At 42.7% G+C, this 20,544-nt stretch overlaps 1 protein-coding gene across 1 annotated transcript in view; it reads left to right on the top strand.

The window, feature by feature from the left end:
* Positions 1-3,312: 3,312 nt before the first annotated feature.
* Positions 3,313-20,544, top strand: part of Fam102b (family with sequence similarity 102 member B) — a 52,956-nt gene continuing 35,724 nt past the window's right edge. The window contains exon 1 of the mRNA XM_028757416.1: positions 3,313-3,449. Within this exon, the coding sequence (XP_028613249.1) occupies positions 3,313-3,449 (137 nt within the window). The remainder of the gene's footprint in view (positions 3,450-20,544) is intronic.

Here is a 20,544-nt window from a genome sequence, read left to right as displayed (position 1 = left end):
ACCGCTCAGCATGAGAATAGGACAGAAACTGTTCCCCACCCTGACCATCATCTCAGGCCTCAGCTCTAAAGTCACTAATCCCAGAAACGCTTTCACAAGCCTACTTAACTTGTTAGCTGGTGTTATTTTCTATCACAGCCCACTCCCTTCTCCATCACTTACAGACCACTAGCTGTTACATTGCACTATAACTCTGCTTTTTTTTTTCTATGTCCTCCATAGGATGTAGCATCTGTGATGCACCTCAGGTCTATAAGGTGCTCAGCACATAATAGTAACTCAGTAAGTACTACAAAGTTCCTGAATACTGCTGAAAAGTTTGAACCCTCCTTGGACTAATGTCAACTCTCATTCAATGACAAAAATCAGAAAAACCCTTTTAGTCATCCTTCCTCATAGCTACCTTCTGCTCACTTACAGGACCGTTTTAATATCGCTTTGCCAAGATCTTTTATGGAAAATTCCCTTGCCAAGGTTACCAATGACCTATGAGCTCTTCAATTCTATAGCTTCTTTTCAGGATTTGCAGTGCACGGACATATGCACTCATTCACACACACACACACACATTGTGTGTGTGTGTGTGCCAGAGGTCAACATCAGATGTTTATATAGCTGCCAGCAAGCCCCAAGAATCCTTCTCTCTCTGCATCCAGTATCCCAGCAGATCTTAATAACTAATGTTACAAGGTTTGAACTCTCTCTTGGTCTCTTTCTCAGGCTGCTTGTTTTGGGAAGCCTTCACAGTCACCTCCTCCTCCATCTGGCCATCAAATACTCTCCATCTTATCCGCCTTTTGGGCTTCCGCCATCAGTGACTACCACAATTCCCAAATGCATCTTTTCAACCTTAACCTCTCACAGGCACGAAGGCTCGGCCTTGCTCCCTGAAAACAGCTCAGACTCTCATTCTTTGCCCTCTCCCCGTCTGCCCTCCTGCCCACAGTGTTCAGTCCCTCTGCTTCTGCAAGCTACAAACATCAAAGTCCACTAACACTTCCCCCATCTATTTCTGTCCCACAAGGCAGCAAACTTCTACTACCAAATTAACTCACTCAAATAGTAAACCCTGTCTGAGTCACCTGGGGTACCTCCTACTTTCTCTCCCAAATCCTAGTCTTTAAAATTCATAAAGCCGGATAATTTTCAATCCATCACTTCTTATTCCAATTTCTACTTAGGGTTGGTTTTTTTTTCTGTCTTAGATTCTGTCTTTTTTAAGTTGCTATATATTGTTATTCTTGTGTGGGGTTGAGAGATACATGTATGTGGAATTGTGCATGTCATGGGGGTGTTTGGGTCTCAGAGGACAACTTTGCGGAACTGGTTCTCTTTCCATTTTTACATGGATTCTCAGGATTGAAGTCACACACTGCAGCCTGATTTTGACTTTAAAAGTTTTTTTTTTAAATATATTGATTTAATATTTATAGAATGCAAGTGTATTTGTAGGTGTGCACGCCTCACAGTGAACCTGTGGAGGTCAGAGGCCAACCTGCAGGATTAGACAGTTGTTTCCTTCCACCAGGTGAGGTCCAGGGATCAAACACATGTCCTAAGATTGGCTGCAGGTCCCTTTGCCCACTGATCCATCTTGGTCAGCCCAGGGCTTTAAAATTATTACAAGCAGCTTTTGGGTTTTGGTCATGGAATCTAGCCAGTGACTGATGGTTTAGGCAATTAAAATATTTTATATGAATAAATAAATAAGTGGGCTGGAGAGATGGCCCCAGCAGTTCCAGAGGAAACTGGTTCAAGTCTCAAATTCACAGGGCAGCTCACAACTGTCTGTTAAGAGTTTAAGAGTATTGGACACTGTTTCTGGTCTCTGCAGTTACCAGACACACATGTGGTACACAGGCACCCAGACACATAAATGGATTTTTAAAAAAAAAAAAAAAAGGTAAAGGAGTGATCTACAAAGAAGAATCTTTTTAATTACACCGTTTCGAAGATTAAAAAGACCAGATCCCAGGCTAGGGATGTAGCTCAGCTGTGAGGTAGCTTGCTAGCATTCGTGGAAGTCCTAGGTTCGAGTCCTAGAACTGCACAAATCTGATATGGCGGCACATTCCTATCACCCTGACTTGAGGATCACAAGTTCAACATCATCCTTGACTACATGGGGAGTTTGAAGCCAGCCTGAGCTAGAGACCTTGACTAAAACACAAAACAAAACAAACAACAATAACTACACGAACCCTCCCTAAAAACACTATGCAGCTAAGTTGATAACATACATTTTAACAATAAATTCTCTCTCTCTCTCTCTCTCTCTCTCTCTCTCTCTCTCTCTCTCTCTGTGTGTGTGTGTGTGTGTGTGTGTGTGTGTGTGTGTGTGTGTGTGTAGGCAATTGTTATTCATCTAAGAAGAATTTTTTTTAAGTCTGCCTTCAGAATCTGACTTCGTGTGTTATGGTTCACAGTATGGAGAGATTTTTAAAAGGAAAAATATTTTAACTCCTCTGGTCCTTTTTCTTTCTTGGGTGACAGAAATTAAATAAACAAACCATCAATGACAGGAAACACAAGGCACAGCCCCTTGCTTGGGCACTTGGTATGGCCACAGCACATTTTAATCTTTTCCTTTCTCCTACCCGACTTTCATCTAATGTTTAAGAGGTAGTGATTTTAGAGACCCTACAGAAGATTTTTAGGTTTGGGATTCTGTTTGTCTCTATTTATCTTCAAACCCAGAGACTGTGAAATCACTGGAGGGGGAGGGGAGGAAGGAGGGCGGTGCAAACCCAGAAAGGAAAGGCGCAGAGGAAGCTGCAGAAGGAAGCTTTTTCGGCTGGGTTTGTCTTTTTTTAACCCCGGGGAGGCGTGCCGAGCTCGCTGCCGTCGCGTGTTAGCTTGCCCAGCTTCCCCGGCTGGGGCGCGCGCCCGTCCGGAGCTCCTCCGCCCTCCGCAGACCTCCCGCTTCCGCGCTGGGTGCGCTTCCGGCCGCGGCCGCTGGGGGCGCCCCGGGCCGGGAGGGGGCGGCGACCGTTCTCCTAGCGGCGCCTCTCTCCCTGCTCGCGATCAGACGGGCGGCGGCGGCGGTACCGAAAGGGCGCCCACTCCCCGGGCGAGCTGCAAGGCGACCGCTCCTCGCGGGCGGCCGGGGTCCGCGCTGCAGCCGCCGGTGCTCTCCGGCCCGGGCTGCCGCGACAGGCGGCCCCGGCTCCCGCCGACTCGCGGCGCCCCCCGGCTGCGCCCCCACGCGCCGCTCGCGGCCCGGGCCATGGGGCTGGGCGGATCCGAGGCTCGGCCGAGCTGAGGCGGCGGCGCCAGTCCGCACAGCCCGCTCGCCGACGCCTGGCCCTCACGATGATGAAGAAGAAGAAGTTTAAGTTTAAGGTGGACTTCGAGCTCGAGGAGCTCTCCTCGGTCCCCTTCGTCAACGGGGTCCTCTTCTGCAAGATGCGGCTGCTGGACGGCGGCAGCTTCACCGCCGAGTCCTCCAGGTAACGAGCCACGGGAGCTGCTCTCCCGCGCCCGCCCGCAGGCAGGGGCTTCTTGCACGGCCAGCATCCCTTTCCTTGCTTGGCCCCTTTGCTCTGTCGATCTGCCAGCTCGGTGAGCTCATCGTCCTCCAGAGACGAGTCTGAAACCAGTCAGGGCATCGAAGCACTAAGTGCTTCGCAGTGGGCTGGGCTGGTTGTCCTGCGCTCCTCTCTCCAGGTGGCCCCTTGAGTCGGCTTTCCCCTAGTTCTTCAGGAATGGGAATGGTGGAAACACAGAAATGATGCTTCTGGTTTCTCCAAAGACATTCCCATATTTGCAAAATACAAAGTAGACCTTAAAGCTGTGAGAAGCAAAAAATGACCCAAACTGTTACAGTCCAAGAGCTCCCACTCGGAACCGCCTGCAGTTGACATAATTCCTGAGACTTTACTGGGACTTAGGGTGGCCACGATAGAGCTTGGGATACGCCTGGGCGGGCTTGAGTCAAGTGTTCCTGGCAGACAAGACTATGTAGTCTTTGGCTTGCCTTAGAGCTATGTCCCCAGTTAATGTGCTTACATTTTCAGTTACCCATCTTCAAGTGGCCACTAGTGGGTCTCAGTGAAGGACTTAGAATCAAGAGAGCCCAGACTTGTCCTCCTTTTCAAAATGAGCACCTAGACACTGAGAAAGAATCTAGCAGCAGGTGACAACGCAGCCATGTATGGCAGGATTCCTTGAGTAATTTAAGGGCAGGTTACAGATTGATAGATTTGCTCTTAGATATTTTTTCTCTTCAAGAAAACAAAAGAATTTGAAGAAGATTTGGAATGAACTTTTAAGTTCTTAAAGTCAAGGAGAAGGGCTAATCGTCAATGTATATTTTGTCTACATATACTTCATTTTTACCCTAAAAAATATTCTTCTTATCTGTTGTCCCATTAATAATGTAAAGGAAATAATGTCAATGGGTTATAGGATGGAAGCCAGAAAAGTGCCCTCTGTGGCAATAGTGAAGCCCATGGAAGCCAGGAAATGCCTAATTGCCTAAATGAACAGATTGCGAGGCGCTATTGATCCTCAAAATTATATTTTAAAAAAATCCAGAGGATAAATTTCAATATTAAACTGTGATGACAAACCTGTAGGCATTCAGCTAATTGATTATACAGCCATTTTAACACTCCTGTCAGTGAACAATGAACTGTGGGGAGGAAAAATAATACATACATACATACATACATACACACACACACATACACACACGTATATGTGTGTGTATGTGTGTGTGCGCGCGCGCGTGTTTGTGTGTGTGTGTGTGTGTGTAATTTACTAGCTCTTGCGATGGAAATCCTGAACGCCATGCAGCGGTCAAGTGACAGAGAGCCTTACCCTGAGACCTAGATAGAGTTTTCCTGGAGGTTTCTTACCCCCTCCCCCCACTTGGAACTGATAGGCTTAAGCCTCCGCCTCAGTGGTGACACCTGGTGGTCAGAATATGGGCCTACCACCTTCTTTCTCTTCTACCTCCTCTTCAGCATGGAGTGTTGTTGATTTGGCTTGCTTCATCTCACAAGCCAGTTAGTCATCAAAAGCAGTCCGTCTGTCCTTCCCTCCCCCCATCCCACCCCCACCACTCCCAGCACACATGTCCACTGGGCCTTTTAAACATACTTTCTTATTTACTACCCTAAGCAGGGCTATGAGGTAGAGATTCTTATGCTAGTAAGTGAATTGAATCTTAGGAAGCATACCTTCCCAAGATCCCCTCCTGTCTGATCATGCAACACCAAGTTTCTGGCCCAGGTCTAACTTCAGACAGCGTGATGTCAGACAGAGGGAAATGGTGTGTGCTGTAGAAGAGATTCTGAGTAGGCAGCTGCCTAATGACTTAAGGTACACGAGCTATAATTGATTTCTCCACACAGGAAAAAATTAAAAGCCGGGTTGCCTGTGTTAAACAAACCCTTCCTCCAACTAAAATACGGCTTTTATCAAGAGAAATAAGATTAATAGTGCCCTAACTAGGGCTTAGAATGAGGTGGCAAATCTCAGTTCTACTGTGATAAACCTCCTTGGGTTTACTTAGGCATTCACAGCTAAAATTTGGAAAACTGAAACAGTCAGTGATTTGAAGCCATCTTGAGGATTTCCTAGGACAATGTGCCTGAAACACTTAAAGTACTTTGGCATTCGGTGATGAAGAAGCTTACTTGGATTTTCTACCAACTCCTTTATCCTACTAGAGTATTGGTTTAAGAACTATCCCTTGAGCCAGGTATAGTGGTGCAGACCTCAATCCCAGAACTTGAAGTAGAAGCAGAAGGATGGTAGCCTGGACTACATGAGACAGTCTTGAAACACACATGCCTGTGCACATGTGCACACACATACACACAGCAATAAAAAGAGCATACCTTCCTTTACAGGGAGAAATAGAATATCTGAAATAATCAAAATTACATAGCAGGTGCCAGTCTAAAGAATACATCCCTGAGTGCTAGATTTTAATTTGGAAAATTATTCTAGGGGACCTCTTTGAATCATAAATGTTTGAGTCTAACGTTTCTCCCGTAGCAATATGAAATGACTTCTGTGAGAAAGAGTTAAAGCAGACTCAAGACTGTCATTTTAGAAAGGCCTGCAGACAAGAGTGCCTTTGATGAGTGCCATGACCTTCTTGCCTGGATGACAAGCATGGCTTACTGTGCTTAGACTGCTTGTACAACTATGCGGTTCATGCTAAATGCCTTCTGAGAGCCTGGAAATTGCATCCCACTAAGCAGAAGACAGTTGCCTAAGCAGCCAGTCCTAGTTAAACCTGATAGGCATCCCTGTTAGACAGCACATCGCCCCCAATCCGATGCTAGAGAAGCTGTGAGCGGATTCTGCTACACAGTCCGGAACTATAATGTCTTCAGCGATGAGTACGACTGTATGCTGGGTCCATTGAGTTCTAAGGAATTGCCAAGCCCTAGGCATGGTCTTAGGGACCCCACGCAAAATAATATCCTTATTGTTGGAGAAGGGTCTTAGTGGACACACAGAAGGTTACAAACCACACACACACACACAAGTTGCCTTTGTTCAAAAACTAAATGTGCAGATGATTCATTGCTCACCAAATATCACTTAAGCTCTTAGCAGGTTTATAGTTCTCTATCAAGGATGTGGGAAGCGAAGCAAATACAAAATCCATGAGGGAATAGACTCTAATTAATGAAATTAGATCATAGATATCTAGTTGCTAGCTGGTGGGAGACATACGGCTTCCTACTTAATCAGCAGCGGGTCAGACTCTGTGTGAGTTTTGAAAAGGAAAAGTCTTTTATTTACAGCTATGATGTTTGCTGAAATCTGCATTGGCATTTCAGCTGAGCACGCCAAGAGGATGGATTTGCACTGAGAAGAAAGAGGTGAGAGGAGCGCTTGAGTGAGCCGTTAACAGGGTTGGTGCTACATCAGCCTGATGGCACAGAGTTCCCATGAACAGAGCAGCAGATAATGTTAGAAAGAGGCTTTGAATGGCATAATAGGGTTTGATTTCTCTGCTCGAAGGATACAATTCAATATTGTATTCTTGATCTGCATCGTAACGTGATTAAAGTAGAATTTAAGCCGGCTGGCTGGCTGGCTGGCTGGCAGCCTGCTGCTGTTTGGATGCAAGTGGCAAAAGATAGATTAGTGATGGAGAGACAAGTGAGAGGCTGTGAAAATAACCTGGGCCTAGTGAGAACCTGAATGCAAGCTTTTCTTTCGTGTCAGTAACTGACAGGAGATAATGCAGTGGCCAGTGCCTCCTATCGTTGACAGAAGTCAAGAAGTTGAGGTAAGGACCTTTCAGTTTTGTTTGGGGTGGGAGGAAACATTGTACATGGCTGTGAAGCAGTTCTCAACCTGTGGGTCATGTCAGATATCCTGCATATCAAGTATTTACATTATGACTCATAACAGTAGTAGAATTATAGTTACAAAGTAGCAGTGTATGTGTATGTATATGTTTTGGTTTGGTTTTTGAGACAGGATTCCTCTGTGTAGCGTAGATGTCCTGGAACTCACTCTGTAGGCTAGGCTCAACTCAAATTCAGAGATCTACTTGGCTCTGCCTCCCAAGTGCTAGGATTAAATGCAAAAAAGTATGCTCCACCACACCCAGTGTAATGGAATAATCTTATGGATGGGGGTCACTACAACATGAGGAACTGTATTAAAGGGTCATAGCATTAGAAAGGTTGAGAATCACTGCTCTAGAGGATATGAAGAGTGTATGCTTAATGTATTTCATCTAAGGTGACAGTGGGCCTGACGATTGAAGACATTGTTGTTTCAGTACATGTGTTTCTTATATTCTTGGCCTATTGGGGCTATGCAAGCCTGTTTATTCCCATTAGAATAGCTATATACTGGTTTGCCTGCTTATAGATGATTAGTTAAAATGAATTTTAGAAGTATCTAGAGTCTCCTGTGAAAGTTTAATCAGTTAAAAAAATGTTAGAAAAAATATAAAACTATTTTGAGTAAGTGACACTTAAAATGGTTAAGGCAAGTGGTTTTGGTCTCACCAAAAACGTTAGCAAAACATAGAATATACATTACAATGTTACAGTGGTCTATTCAACTGAAGCCAAGTGGCTGCCTAATAAAATAGTTTTGAAGACCTTTCAGAAAAACAGAACACTGTATCATTTGAACCTTTCCAGAACTCCCCTTAATAAACCATGTAAATCACTTTTAAAGCTTACTGGAGTTAATGAGGACATGTTTAATTCTGGTCTGTTTAAGCAAAGGCTTGATGGGAAGGAAATTTTCCTACATACCTGTGATTTCCCAATTTGTCTTGCATTTATCTGTGTGTTTATGTTAGCAACTAATAAGTTTCCAAGTTTCACATGAGCTTGTGGAAAAAACACATGTGAGCTCAGGGAGTATCCGGAAATCGAAGAGCACATCTGTGTATTGTATCTCTGACTTTGTAAACAAGCTAAAAGGATTTCTTTTTGTTTTTGCCAGAGAACATCTTTGTTTCCAAGATTTTAATTCACTGAACATCGTGTACTACTTTCTAGTTAATTTTTGCCATATTGCAAAAGTAAAAATGTTTTCATATTAGAAAACTTAGAGAAGCAAAATTAGCAAATATTTTCCATAAATTAACCACGCAGAGCTTACCACCATTACTAATATTTTGGTAGGTAACCTAGCCTCCATTGGTCCCTACCCATACATACATATATGCATACATATACACACACATATATACATACTACTGCCCACAGTGATCACTGATGCATATTTATTTGTTCATTTATTTATTTATTTTTAGACAGGGTCTCACCATGTAACTCTGGCTGGTCTGGAACTCAATAGTGTAGACCAGACTGACCTCCAGTTCACAAAGATGCCTGTATTTAAAAAGCATACACCACCAGGCCCAGCCATTGATCTTTCTGAACCAAAATGAGATCATGCTGTACCTAATATAATTTCAATTAGTCTTTCATATTGTTAAATATTCAACTGCAAAATATTTTAAATAGCTACATATTATTCTCTTTTGTTAATTCCAATGATTGAACTAAATTCCTCAGAAATAATTTTCTTCCTGTCTTTTACTTAATAATCTTATAAACTGTAGTAAGCTACTTTGTGACCAAGATAGTACACCTCTGTCATTATTTAGGCTGATATGTGGAAATAGAGTTATCAAATTTCACAAGTTTTTAAAGATTTATTTCTTTTCATGTGCATTGATGTTTCCAACTTCCCTTCCATTGTTTTGAGCTGATTTTTTAAGATGAAAAAACACTAAGAAGCAGCAAATACAAAAACAATACTTAATTGTTTGGTTTGGTCTGGTTTTTGAAACAGGGTCTTACTATGTAGTTCTGACTGGCCTAGAACTCATTATGTAGACCAGGTTGACCTGGAAATCACAGAGATCCCCCTGCCTCTGCTTCTCAAGCACTGGGATTAAAAGTGTGTACCACCAAGCCTGGCTAAGGTTTTGTTTTTTCAAACTCTTCTTCCACACTGAGATCACAAAGTAACCAAAAGTAACCAATATTTTAAAATGCTTTCTGACTGCAAACTGGAAACTCTGTGCCCTGAACCCAATAGTCCTTCTTCTAGGTATATATATCTCCCAAGATAATGTAGGCAATATGTTGAAAAGATCCTTGTACTTAGTAGCCAAGACATTGAAACAACGTAAGTATCTACAAACAGGTGGCTGAATAAAAGAAAGGTGGCATGTCCAATGGAGCTTATTCTGTCTTCAAAGAAATTCTGTCTTTAGTGGCAAGGCAAATGAGCCTGGAGGACATTATGCTAAATGAAAAGAGCCCCATGCAGAAAAACAACACCGTATAACGTCATGTCTGTGAATGCAATGAAAAAGGAAAAGGTAAGATGATCTCCAGTTGAGGCAGCCTTCTCTACATAACAAGACCCAGAACAACAACAAAATGTGTTCATGTTAGGGTGTTCATTTAGCATTATTTAGGAGACACAGAGAAGATGCTGAATTCTGAGAAATCTGGAATTTTGCTAACAATGGAGGACTTGGGTTAGTCTTAAAGTTAATATCTTTAAAGACTAAAATGGTGAGCGTGTATCTGTGTATATTATGCCTTCTTGTTTTTGTTTAATTCTTGGAAAACTACTTTAACAGAGATGGGAAGTCCATGCTCCTCCTCTTGGCTCAGGAGATACATGCAAATTTTTTTTAAAGTGACTTAAATACAATGAGTTCTGTCTCATATGAAGTTCAAGTTGCTAGTGTGGTTCACCCCTGTCAAATTGTCAGGTACCTGACTCACTTTATATTGCTGCTCTCGGGATATCGTCTCATCCCTGGGGACAGTGGCTCACCCTGCATCCCAATCCCAGCCATGGGCAAAAAAAGAAAAAAAAAGAAAACCCTTCTGTTCACAGTCTGTAGGCCTGATCTTAAACATGTCTGATTGTAAGGAAGGCTGGGAAATATCACCTTTGCAGGACATTGTTGTACCTAGCAATAAATAAGATAAATAAGTAGGAGGGCAGATATCCAGGGGGAGAAATCTTCAACATCTAAAAGAGCGCAATAGAGAAAAGTGACCACATTACTGCTAACAGTTAAATGACTTTGTCTATTTGTTAAGGCTGGTGTTTTTATTTTTTAATTTCTTTTTTAAAATATGTATTGATTTTATTTTGTTTGTATAAGTGTTTTTGCTTGTATGTATACGTGTGTACCGTGTGTGTGCACTGTACCTGCAGAGGCCAGAAAAACAAACAAACAAAAAAAGCACCAGAGTCTCCTCCCAGACTATCTTATATAGCCTAGGCTGGGCTGATCTTCCTGAAGTCCTGGGTTCAATTCCAAACAACCACAATTCTGAGAAGCTCACAACCATCTGTAATGGGGTCTGATTCCCTCTTCTGGTGGGCATGAAGACAGAGCACTCATACATGAATCAATAAATCTTTTTAGAAGACGTTTCCAGGGGGAGTGGGTGAGGAAGCTGAGCAGAGGTGAGGTGGCAGGATGTGAGAACTTGTCAACCCTGGTCAGGGCTTGGGCGGAACAGCAGGATGAGTTAGGAAGGAGAACAGGGAAAGGAGAATGGGTCACCAAGAAAGGACGAGCAAGAGGAGGAGTGACAAGGATTCCACTGCCATCTTTTTCTGTGGCTTATATGGGTGAAAGGTGTAGGCAGAGCTGGTCTGTAGTCTCTAAGATTTCCAAGGGGGACATGTAATGCATCAGTGTGTCCCACCTCAGACCCAGGATACAAGGCAGTTCCTCCAGTTCCCAGTTCCTCTGGCCTCCTCATGTATTTTGTGTATGTGACTGCCCCGTCTTCATACAAACCAGAAGAGGGCATCTGATCCCATTAGAGATGGTTGTGAGCCACCACGTGGTTGCTCGGATTTGAACTGAGGACCTCTGAAAGAACAGCCAGTGCTCTTAACCAGGAGAACAAGTGAGGTCACTCGGGCCCTGTCTACTTCCTAGGAGATCTCGCCTCCTTTTATTGCCTGTGCCTCTTTCTGGGTCTCACACTTTGCCCTCAGCGGCTGTCTCATTTCCAAGGAAGGAATCTGCTTCCTCCTGTCCCTCGACACTTCCCTGTGCCTCTCACTCTACCCATGCCCAGCTCCTGGATCCTCTCTGTATACAGTGTCAATCCACACTTTGTAGGGAAAAAAATATCTATTTGATATGTCTTAAGCACTCCTTTCCTCCTCTCAACCCTGTAGTGTAAGCTCTGCCCCACCACATGACTGACACTGACTTTCCTAATATCAGTCACTGGAGAATTCGATGTTTTCCCCTTTGTTCACCAACCAAAGCTGTGGTGATTACTTACCTCTTGAAACTTGGCTGTTTCTGTCTCCTTGAGACCTACTCCCCATTTTTTACCTCTAGGTTCTCTGACTTCCTTTATGAAGTCTCTGAGGGTCTTATGTACACCTATTTCATAATGGCCTTTACTTTTAGAGCAAACTTGAGTAGAAATTACAAAGTTCCCATATGCCTCCTGTTGCTCACGAGATTTCCCGCTGGTCTTCCCCAGTACAGTGGTGCATTTGTTATAGAGAACCAGGAACCTGCCTTTACACACCATTGCATCCAAGGTTCATAGTCTATCAGAGTTCACGTTGGTGTTGTATGTCATATACCCACCATTGTAGGAACATACAGGATAATTTCACTGCTTTAAAAATGTGAGCTTTGCCTATTTGTCCTTCTTGCTTTAACCATTATATACCTACTCTCTTCCCAATGTTGCCCTTTCGAGCATGTGCCCAGCTGGGATTACAGTGGATAGCCTTCTAATTGGCTTCTTTCACTTAGTACGTGTAAGGTCTCTTCATCTTAAACAACCACTCCAGTAGAAAACAGAGAACCTTAAAAGCAGCCTCCACTGCTCTGCTGAGGGCTGGGGTTCCCCTTGCCTGAGTGGTAAAGTAGAAGGCTGTACTTCTCCGCTTTGATTAGCACAACCCATTGCCTCTTGATGTCGTAGTCACGGTTACTCTTGCTGTCATGAAACACAATGGCCAAGAAACTTGGGGAGGAAACGGTTTGTTTAATGTACTATTCATTGTTGAAGAAGTGAGGACAGGAACTCAAGCAGGGTAGGAACCTGGAAGAAGGGGCTGATGGAGAGGCCATGGAGGGGTGCTGCTTACTGGATGAATTATCAGCCTCTCTTAAAGAAACTTCTTTTGTAAATGAGATTTCAGGGTGGTTTATAAAAGGTAGATTTTTAGATTTGTTTTACATGTATGAGTGTTTGGCCTCCATGTATGTCCATGCACCAGGTCTGTGCCTGGTACCACAGAGGTCAGAAAGGAGCATCAGATCCCCTCCGTCACAGGATTGTGAACCACCATGTGAGTGCTGGGAATTGAACTCAGGTCCTCTGCAAGAGAAACAAGTGTCTTAACCACTGAGCCAACTCTAGAGTCCCAGGTTCTCTCACTTTTGTTGTCTTGTTTGTTTTTATTTTGGAGACAAGGTCTCACTGTGTTGCTCTGGCTGGCCTGGAACTCACTGTGGAAACCAGGCTCACTGATTGACCAGACTGGCTGCACAGGGAGCCCTGGGCGTCTTCGGGTCTCTTCTTCCCCAGTGCCGTGACGACAGGCGCACCTCTCCATGCCTCGTTTTCACATGGGTCCTGGGATCCCGGATTGAGGTCCTCACATTTGCACAGCAAACCCTTTCCTGACTGTGCCATCTCCCAGCCCCTAACCAGAGGTCTCTTGAGGAGAATTCTTTAGGCTGTATAGCCAGAAACATTAAGTACCAACTTTCACTACTAGTGACCCATCTATAATAGTGTTAGAAATACAGAGTTTCCTGGGTTTTAAAGATTGACTAACATTTTGTATGACTATATACTGTATTTGTGTAAAGTGTGTTCCTCTGTTGCTGGCTACTGAGCTTATTTCCACATCTTGGCTTCTGTGAGTGCAGAAACAATAAGGAGTGCTTTCCAGATGTGCATGCTGTGTGCTCACCAACTGTAGCTGACAGTAAAGTAGTCTACACAGGAAGACATCCATAGATGAAAGTGATTCCTCATCAGTTCAGTGTGGAAAAACTCAGAGCCAGTTCCACTGAAGTTAAAATTCATTCCCTCCATGGCCTGGGAAAATGGGTCAGCGAGTACTACACTTGGCAGCCTAAGTGTCCAAGGGCCTGGATTCAGATCCCTAGAACCTACGTAAAGCTACACGGTAGCACATGTCCATGACATAGTGCTCCTGTGGTAAAATGGGAGGCAGAGATGATGGAATCCTCAGCTAGCCTTGCACACACAACATCAAACTACAGAGACCCTCTCTCGAGCAAGGTGGAAGGTGCTCCCCAACACCCGAAGTTGTCCTCATATCTCCACACCTGCACTGTGACATGTGCACCTGTACTCACACACACACCCAGTAGTAAAAATGAAAACCTGCCCTCTCTCCGTTATACCCTATGAGTGAGGGTTCCAGGCATCCTAATGAAAAGGAATGCCATGAGGGCAGACATGCAGGTGGATAAGGGATGGGGGGTAATTCCATTAATGGAGGAATCAGAGACCAAATTTTTGAGTGGTAGGCAGAACCAGGCCTGGTGGTATAACTACTGTAGTACCAACTACTTGGGAGCTGAGGCAAAAAAATCATGAGTTCAAAATCAGCCTAGGCTATACAGAGAGGTTATGAGCAGATGAAGGTTTGACCCTTAGCCTATATAAAGAGTCATATTTCTTTTATATGTGTGTGGAGAGGGATCTGGATATGTTTATGTGTCCACACATGCATGTGGACGTCAGGCGTCAGTGTTGGATGTCCTCCTTCATTGGTCTCCACCTTAGTGTGTGAGTGTACATGTTCATGTGTGTGTGTCTGTGAGTAGGTGTGTATGTGTGTGGAGATGGAGTCTCTCAGTGATCCTGGAACTCACCAATTCATCTAGGCTGGCTGGCCAGCAGGCCCTGTGGATGCTGCTGTCTCTGCCTCCTCGATGCTGGAATTACAGCATGTGCTGCTCCGCGGAGCTTTGTACATGAGTACTCGGAGTCCAGACTCGAGTCCTCCAACTCTTGTGGCAAACACTGTTTACTGACTGAGCCATCTCTGTAGCCCTGAAGCCATAAGTTTCTTGATCTGAAACTGGCTCATTGGATCCATAATTTTAAATACTGTTTGTAGCTATTTTTCTACATTTTTAGAATAGTCACAAATGACAACAAAAAATCATTTTGTTTAAAAGACATAGCCTAGTAATTAAGCTGCTATGTTTTATTCTTAAAATCTGTTCTTTTGTAATTATCCCCACATTTACATTTGTATTCAGAAAGATATCTGTGTGGTAGGGGTTATATTTAAGTGGTAGTCATTATTTTTTTTCTTGGTTTGTTTTGATCTCCAAAAGAGAGATTTCATCTTTTCCTAGACAATGCAAAGTTTTGGCCGTGTTTTGACTCTGTAGTTCACAGCAACTCCTAAATTCTGTAAAGTTATTACTCCCTTGTTTTAAGGGATATGAAAAATGTATTTTTATTCCTATACATATTGTCAGGTTTTGAATAGACTTTATTTTTAGAGTAGTTTTAGTTTCACAGCAGAATTGAGCAGAAGGCACAGACATTTGTCATGGGGCCTCTAGTCTCCACAGAACGCAGCATCATCTGCCGTTCCCTCTGGAATACAATGCACTCATCACAGTTGATGTGCCTGTAGGCAGCATCGGGCTTTACAGTTGGTGCTGAACATCCTTTGGAGTTTTACACGTGTAATGGTATCTACTCTATAGAATGTGTAGAATAGTTCCACTGCTTAAACAGCCTTGCACCCCAGCAGTTTACCCCTTTCTCCTTCCCTCCAGCCCCTGGTCTCTTTATGGTGTGCAGATTTTTGCCTTTTTCAGAATGCCACAATCCATAAGTGGATTAAATTTGGAATTTCATTGTTTAGTTTTCTTTTATTAAGTTTTCCTAGACTATGATATATTTTGAAATTCTCAGTGTGGGGTCTTTTCTTAGAAGATGACTATTATTATTATTATTATAGGAAATTCTTCCTATTGCATTTTTGTGTATCATCTGTATTTATATTGTTCTACCTAGAAAGTATGGAAGTGGTTGTAAATGGAATTTATAGTTACAGAAAAAATTTATTTTCTTGAATGAATTTGACAATTTTTAGGTTGTACGTGTAAGAGATGACGGTATCTCTCTTTCTTGTCTGGGTATTTTCACTTAGCATCCTATCATCCAGGCCACATTACAAATGAGTAAATTTCCTATAAAAAAAAAAAAGTTGTGTGTGTGTGTGTGTGTGTGTGTGTGTGTGTTTTGACATTTTCTTTACTCTTTCATCTTTTTTTATTTTTCCTAAATCTTGGCTATTATAAATTCTGAAACAAACATGGGATTACAAGTGTCTCTTTAAAATACTAATTTGAAGCACTTGCCTATAATCCAAGCACTTGAAACCTAAGACAAGAGGATTATGAATTTAAGAACTAGCCTGGGCTATACAGCAAGACCCTACACTTCAAAACCCAAGCCAAATATAATCAACCAAACCCAAGAACTCTGATTTTGTTTGCTTTGGATACATACCCAAAGGTATGTATGGTTGCTGGATCATGTCATGGTTCTGTTTTTAAATTTTTTAAGGAACCTACATACCATTTTGCATAATGGCTTTACCAAAACCACATACCAGAGTTCTCTTTTTTCTACACCCTTATATTTTCTACACCAAAATAGAACATTTGTTCTATTTTGACTCTTTAGGGACAGCACTTTAGTTAGTGTGGATACCATCTTGCTTGGGTTTATGTTTATAGCTCCCTGACATTAATGGTAAGCACTTCTTCATTAACTTATTAGCCAATTGTACAAACATTTGAGAAATGATCACTCAAGTCTTTGGCCTATTTTTAATCAAAGAGCTTTTTCTTTTTTCTGTTGCTATGATTGAGTTTTGTATTCTTTACATGTTTTATATATTAACCCTTGATTACATGCATGGCTTATAAGTGTTCTTCCATTCCATACAAGGAATGCATTTTCGTGTGTGTGTGTGTGTGTGTGTGTGTGTGTGTGTGTGTATGCTGTGTAGACATGTGTATGTATTTTCACATGTATGGGAAATGCATGTGTGTCTTCATCAGGGTATCTTTCAGCCACTAAATGCAACTCTTACATGAAACTGTAAAGGCTTTTAGCAATATCTATAGCAGATTTTAAATAAGCTAGTATTCAGCAAACACTTGCTTGAGTCCCACTATGTGCCAAGGAATACTGCATTTTATATGAAATGTCTCACTAGAACAATTCAGGGCAATAAAAAATTACCTGCTGACACCTTTGTCTCTATTCAGTCTCATTCTTTGCCTCGTGATAAGAGATGACCCCTTCTGCCCAGGGCCAGTCCCTGACTGTAGTCTGGATTCTATTATCTCTGATATCTCAGGGATCGGTCTTCTCTGATGACACTATTCATACCCAGCCACATCCTCAGTTTGGTCCCTACACTATCCCCCCATCAGTACTACATCGTGCTGGTCCCTCCTGCATGTTGAAGTGGAATCGTCTCTCGTGTCTCTGCTCAGCTGCATGCAGTTTCCCTACTCTGGCTTCACTCCTAGCAGATCTGAAACGAGTTGCCCGCATCTCTGTATCTATTCTCCATGGTAACATGCTCCAGTCCCACCTTGTCACCAAAACTGCACTCAGCAGCACCGTGGGTGACTTTTTGTTGCTAAACCCAGTGACCCCTTTTTGGTCTCTGCCTTACCAAACCTCACCACCATCGCTGACATTGCTGAGCAGGCTTTCTTAAAACTTTACTCTTGCCGTTGTTCTGCATGCTGATACCCTAGTTCTTTTCTTGTCCTGTTAAGATGCCACCCCCTTGCCTCTCCAGCCTCTCTCCTGCTCTGATATTGGTGGCCCTGCAGGCTGTCCCCTTCCCTTTCTCCTTTGCCACTCTCCTCAATTGGCCTCATCCTTGGGAAGACTCACATTCATGTTTTCAGTCCTTACCTCTCTCTCAGTTCTCTCTATACATCTGTCTGCAAATTGAGCATTCCCAAGGGGAAGAATCTGAAGGGGGCTGGTGCCTCCCTCACTACCTAACCCACACATAAGAGGAATCAGTGAATGAATAAATGAAGCAAAACCTACTGCATAATTTTTCTTGATGCTATTACTGCCGAGCATTTACTTAAGTTAAAAATGCTGCTGGAGGGCTGGAGAGATGGCTCAGTGGTTAAGAGCACTGACTGCACTTCCAGAGGTCCTGAGTTCAAATCCCAGCAACCACATGGTGGCTGACAACCATCAGTAATGAGATCTGATGCCCTCTTCTGGTATGTCTGAAGACAGCTACAATGTATTCATATATAATAAATAAATCTTTAAAAAAAAAATGCTGCTGGAGTTGACAGATTCATGTATCCTTTGTGTCGAAATTAAAAGTCGGTCTTATGGATCTAACTAATCCTCACAGTCTTAAAATACTTGTTTTTGCTTCACTTCACAAAATTTCCTTCTTTGTCTGAATCTACACGTCTTTTAAAATAGATCTTCAGTATATCAAGGGAAAGATCTTTATAAAGTTAACCAGTCTTTCGCTTGGGTGGGCAAACTGAAGCAGACTCACAAGTATATGTAGCCTTGTATAACAACATTTATTATTGCGCTATACTGTACCTCAGGCACTGTTTGGAGCGATGTGTGATAATTTACTTGGTCTCCCCAGGTTCTCATGAGAAGGCACTGTACATGTGGCAGATGTGCCAGGGTGGCAGCTGGCAGGTAGCTGAGACAGGGTTTGAACTCAAAGAGACGAGTTGTGGGATAAGCACCCAGAGAACACATTGGCTGGTTCTCGGGAAAATGATGACATTGGTATAATACTCAGTCACAAAGACTGGCTCCATCAACTTCCCGTCCCGTTAATGTTTAAGTTTTCAACCGCATCCTAGATTGCTTTTGATTCTTTGAAACATCAACAATGGTCGTAGCAACCATTTATCTTCTTCTGAGTCCTCTGCTTATTTCCATTCTTTGCAACAGCTTTATCATGTCATCTTTGAAATGTTTGGCTTTCCACAGTGGCAACACAAATCACATTCCTTCACTTTCTTTCTAGACAGTGGTTGAGCAACCGTCCAAAACTCATAGGAAGTCAGTGACTCACCCAACGGAGAGCAGTTAGTAATGTGACTTTCGTCCCCGTTGACAAGTAGTTTGTGTGGGTTTCCACGGCAACCCATCAGTATAACAAATGTCACAAACTAACTTTGCAACTTTTTGGATCTGTTTAATTTGGACAGCTTTTTCCCAAAGTCTATGTGTATACATCAAAGATTACCACAGAAAACTCAGACTAATGGCCTTGGAAACATAGTACACTCTTTTTTTTTTTTTTATTTGGTTTGGTTTTTTGAGACAACCAGGCTGGCCAAAAAAAAAAAAAAAAAAAAAAAAAAAAAAAAAAAAAAAAAAAAAAACCTCAATTAAGCTTTTCTTCCCCCTACCTTGTTTACCCAAGTGCTGGGATTGCAGATGGCAGGTGTGAACCACACTCTCAGGTGGAGATCTGAAGGAGATAGATATTTGAGCAGGAACCATTAAAGAGGCCCTTGCAATGATTCAAGGAAATGATGTTAAGAATCTGTGATCATGACGCTAGACACAGGAAAGGACTTGGTTTCCGAATAGTTAGAAAGTGCCAGGAATTTTTACCTGGTACCAGGAGTTTTGGGACCATTTATTAAATGCTTACTGGGGTTGGCAGGCTGGATTCATGGATTGTGACAGTAATTTTATGTCTGTTTTATGGGGTTATATGTATGTTGTATTGTGTTTATTGTCTTGTTTCAGTTTGGGTTGGTTTTGGGTTTTCAAGACAAGGTTTCTGTGTATAGCTCTGGCTTCTTGGAACTCACTCAGTAGACCAGGCAGCCCTCAAACTCACAGAGATCCACCTGCCTCTGCCTCCCAAGTGCTGAGTGCGATCAAAGGCATTTACCACCACTGTCCAACTTGAGCTTTTTTTTTTTTTAATCATTTTTGGGTTTCTCTTCAATAAGGTGTCTTTGTTACACACGGCATGAAGTAGATAATAAATAAACAGTGAATAAATCTAGGTCATGGAGCCTGATCTCTTGGCTTACTAAATTGTCCTATATAAGGACCTGTTCCAGAGTCCTTCACATATGCTGTTATTCTGATACTTGGGAGGCAAAATTCATGCAGCTGGATGTTTTTGTCTATAGGAAGTGAACCTGGATTATTTGTGGGTGGGGCTTTCCTAATAGACATTTTGTAAGATCAAAGGATTGATCCATGCAGTAATCTTGTTTAGGTTTTTTTATGATTTTGTTTTTTGAGATAGAATATTGCTATGTAGCACAGACTGGCCTTGGGCTCATGCTTCTCTTGCTTCAGCCTCCCAAGTGCTGGGACACAGTGCTCCTCCAAGATGGGGAAAGCACTCAGATTCTAAGAGTACATTCCACATGGAAAGAGTATCGAGACTCTCAGGTTTCTGATTATGGGAGTGATCAGACTTTGGTTGTGTCAGAGTTCAGCTCACCTACATAGATGAAACCTAAAACAAGCATTTTAATAATAAAGGTGGGAAGTGTAAATGGGGACAGCCCAGGCTTCATGCTTATCCACCTTCCGTCTCCCTCTGTATTATCACTAGACAGTTTTCATGTGGGTAGCCTCATGGTTCAACATGGCTTCTGACATTCAAAACCGTTGTCATGAAAGTTTTCAGACAAGAGAAAGGAATAGAGGGTAAAAGGACAGTCCCTGCACAGCCTCCATTACCGTGCCTTTCCAGAAGTCCAAGCCAGTGGTCTCTAATGATAACACCTTAGCATAAAATCAACCCCCTCTTTCCCATAGCTGCAAAGAAGACTTGTAAAATAGGCTTAACTGACTATGCATAAAATTAGATATGTTAAAGAAGAAGAGAGACACTGGATAAGCAACTGATGGTCTCCTCGTGTGCTCCTGAACAAATGGCTTGACTGGTTTAACTACACAACTAATGTGATGGGTTAGACCGCTGTCCAGTACCATGACAAGTAGATATATG

Source organism: Grammomys surdaster, unplaced genomic scaffold (genome assembly GCF_004785775.1).
Source record: "Grammomys surdaster isolate TR1022 unplaced genomic scaffold, NIH_TR_1.0 126158, whole genome shotgun sequence".
Lineage (NCBI taxonomy): Eukaryota > Metazoa > Chordata > Mammalia > Rodentia > Muridae > Grammomys > Grammomys surdaster.
The sequence above is the reverse complement of the archived record's forward strand: the minus strand, read 5'-3'. Positions and strand labels throughout refer to the sequence as shown.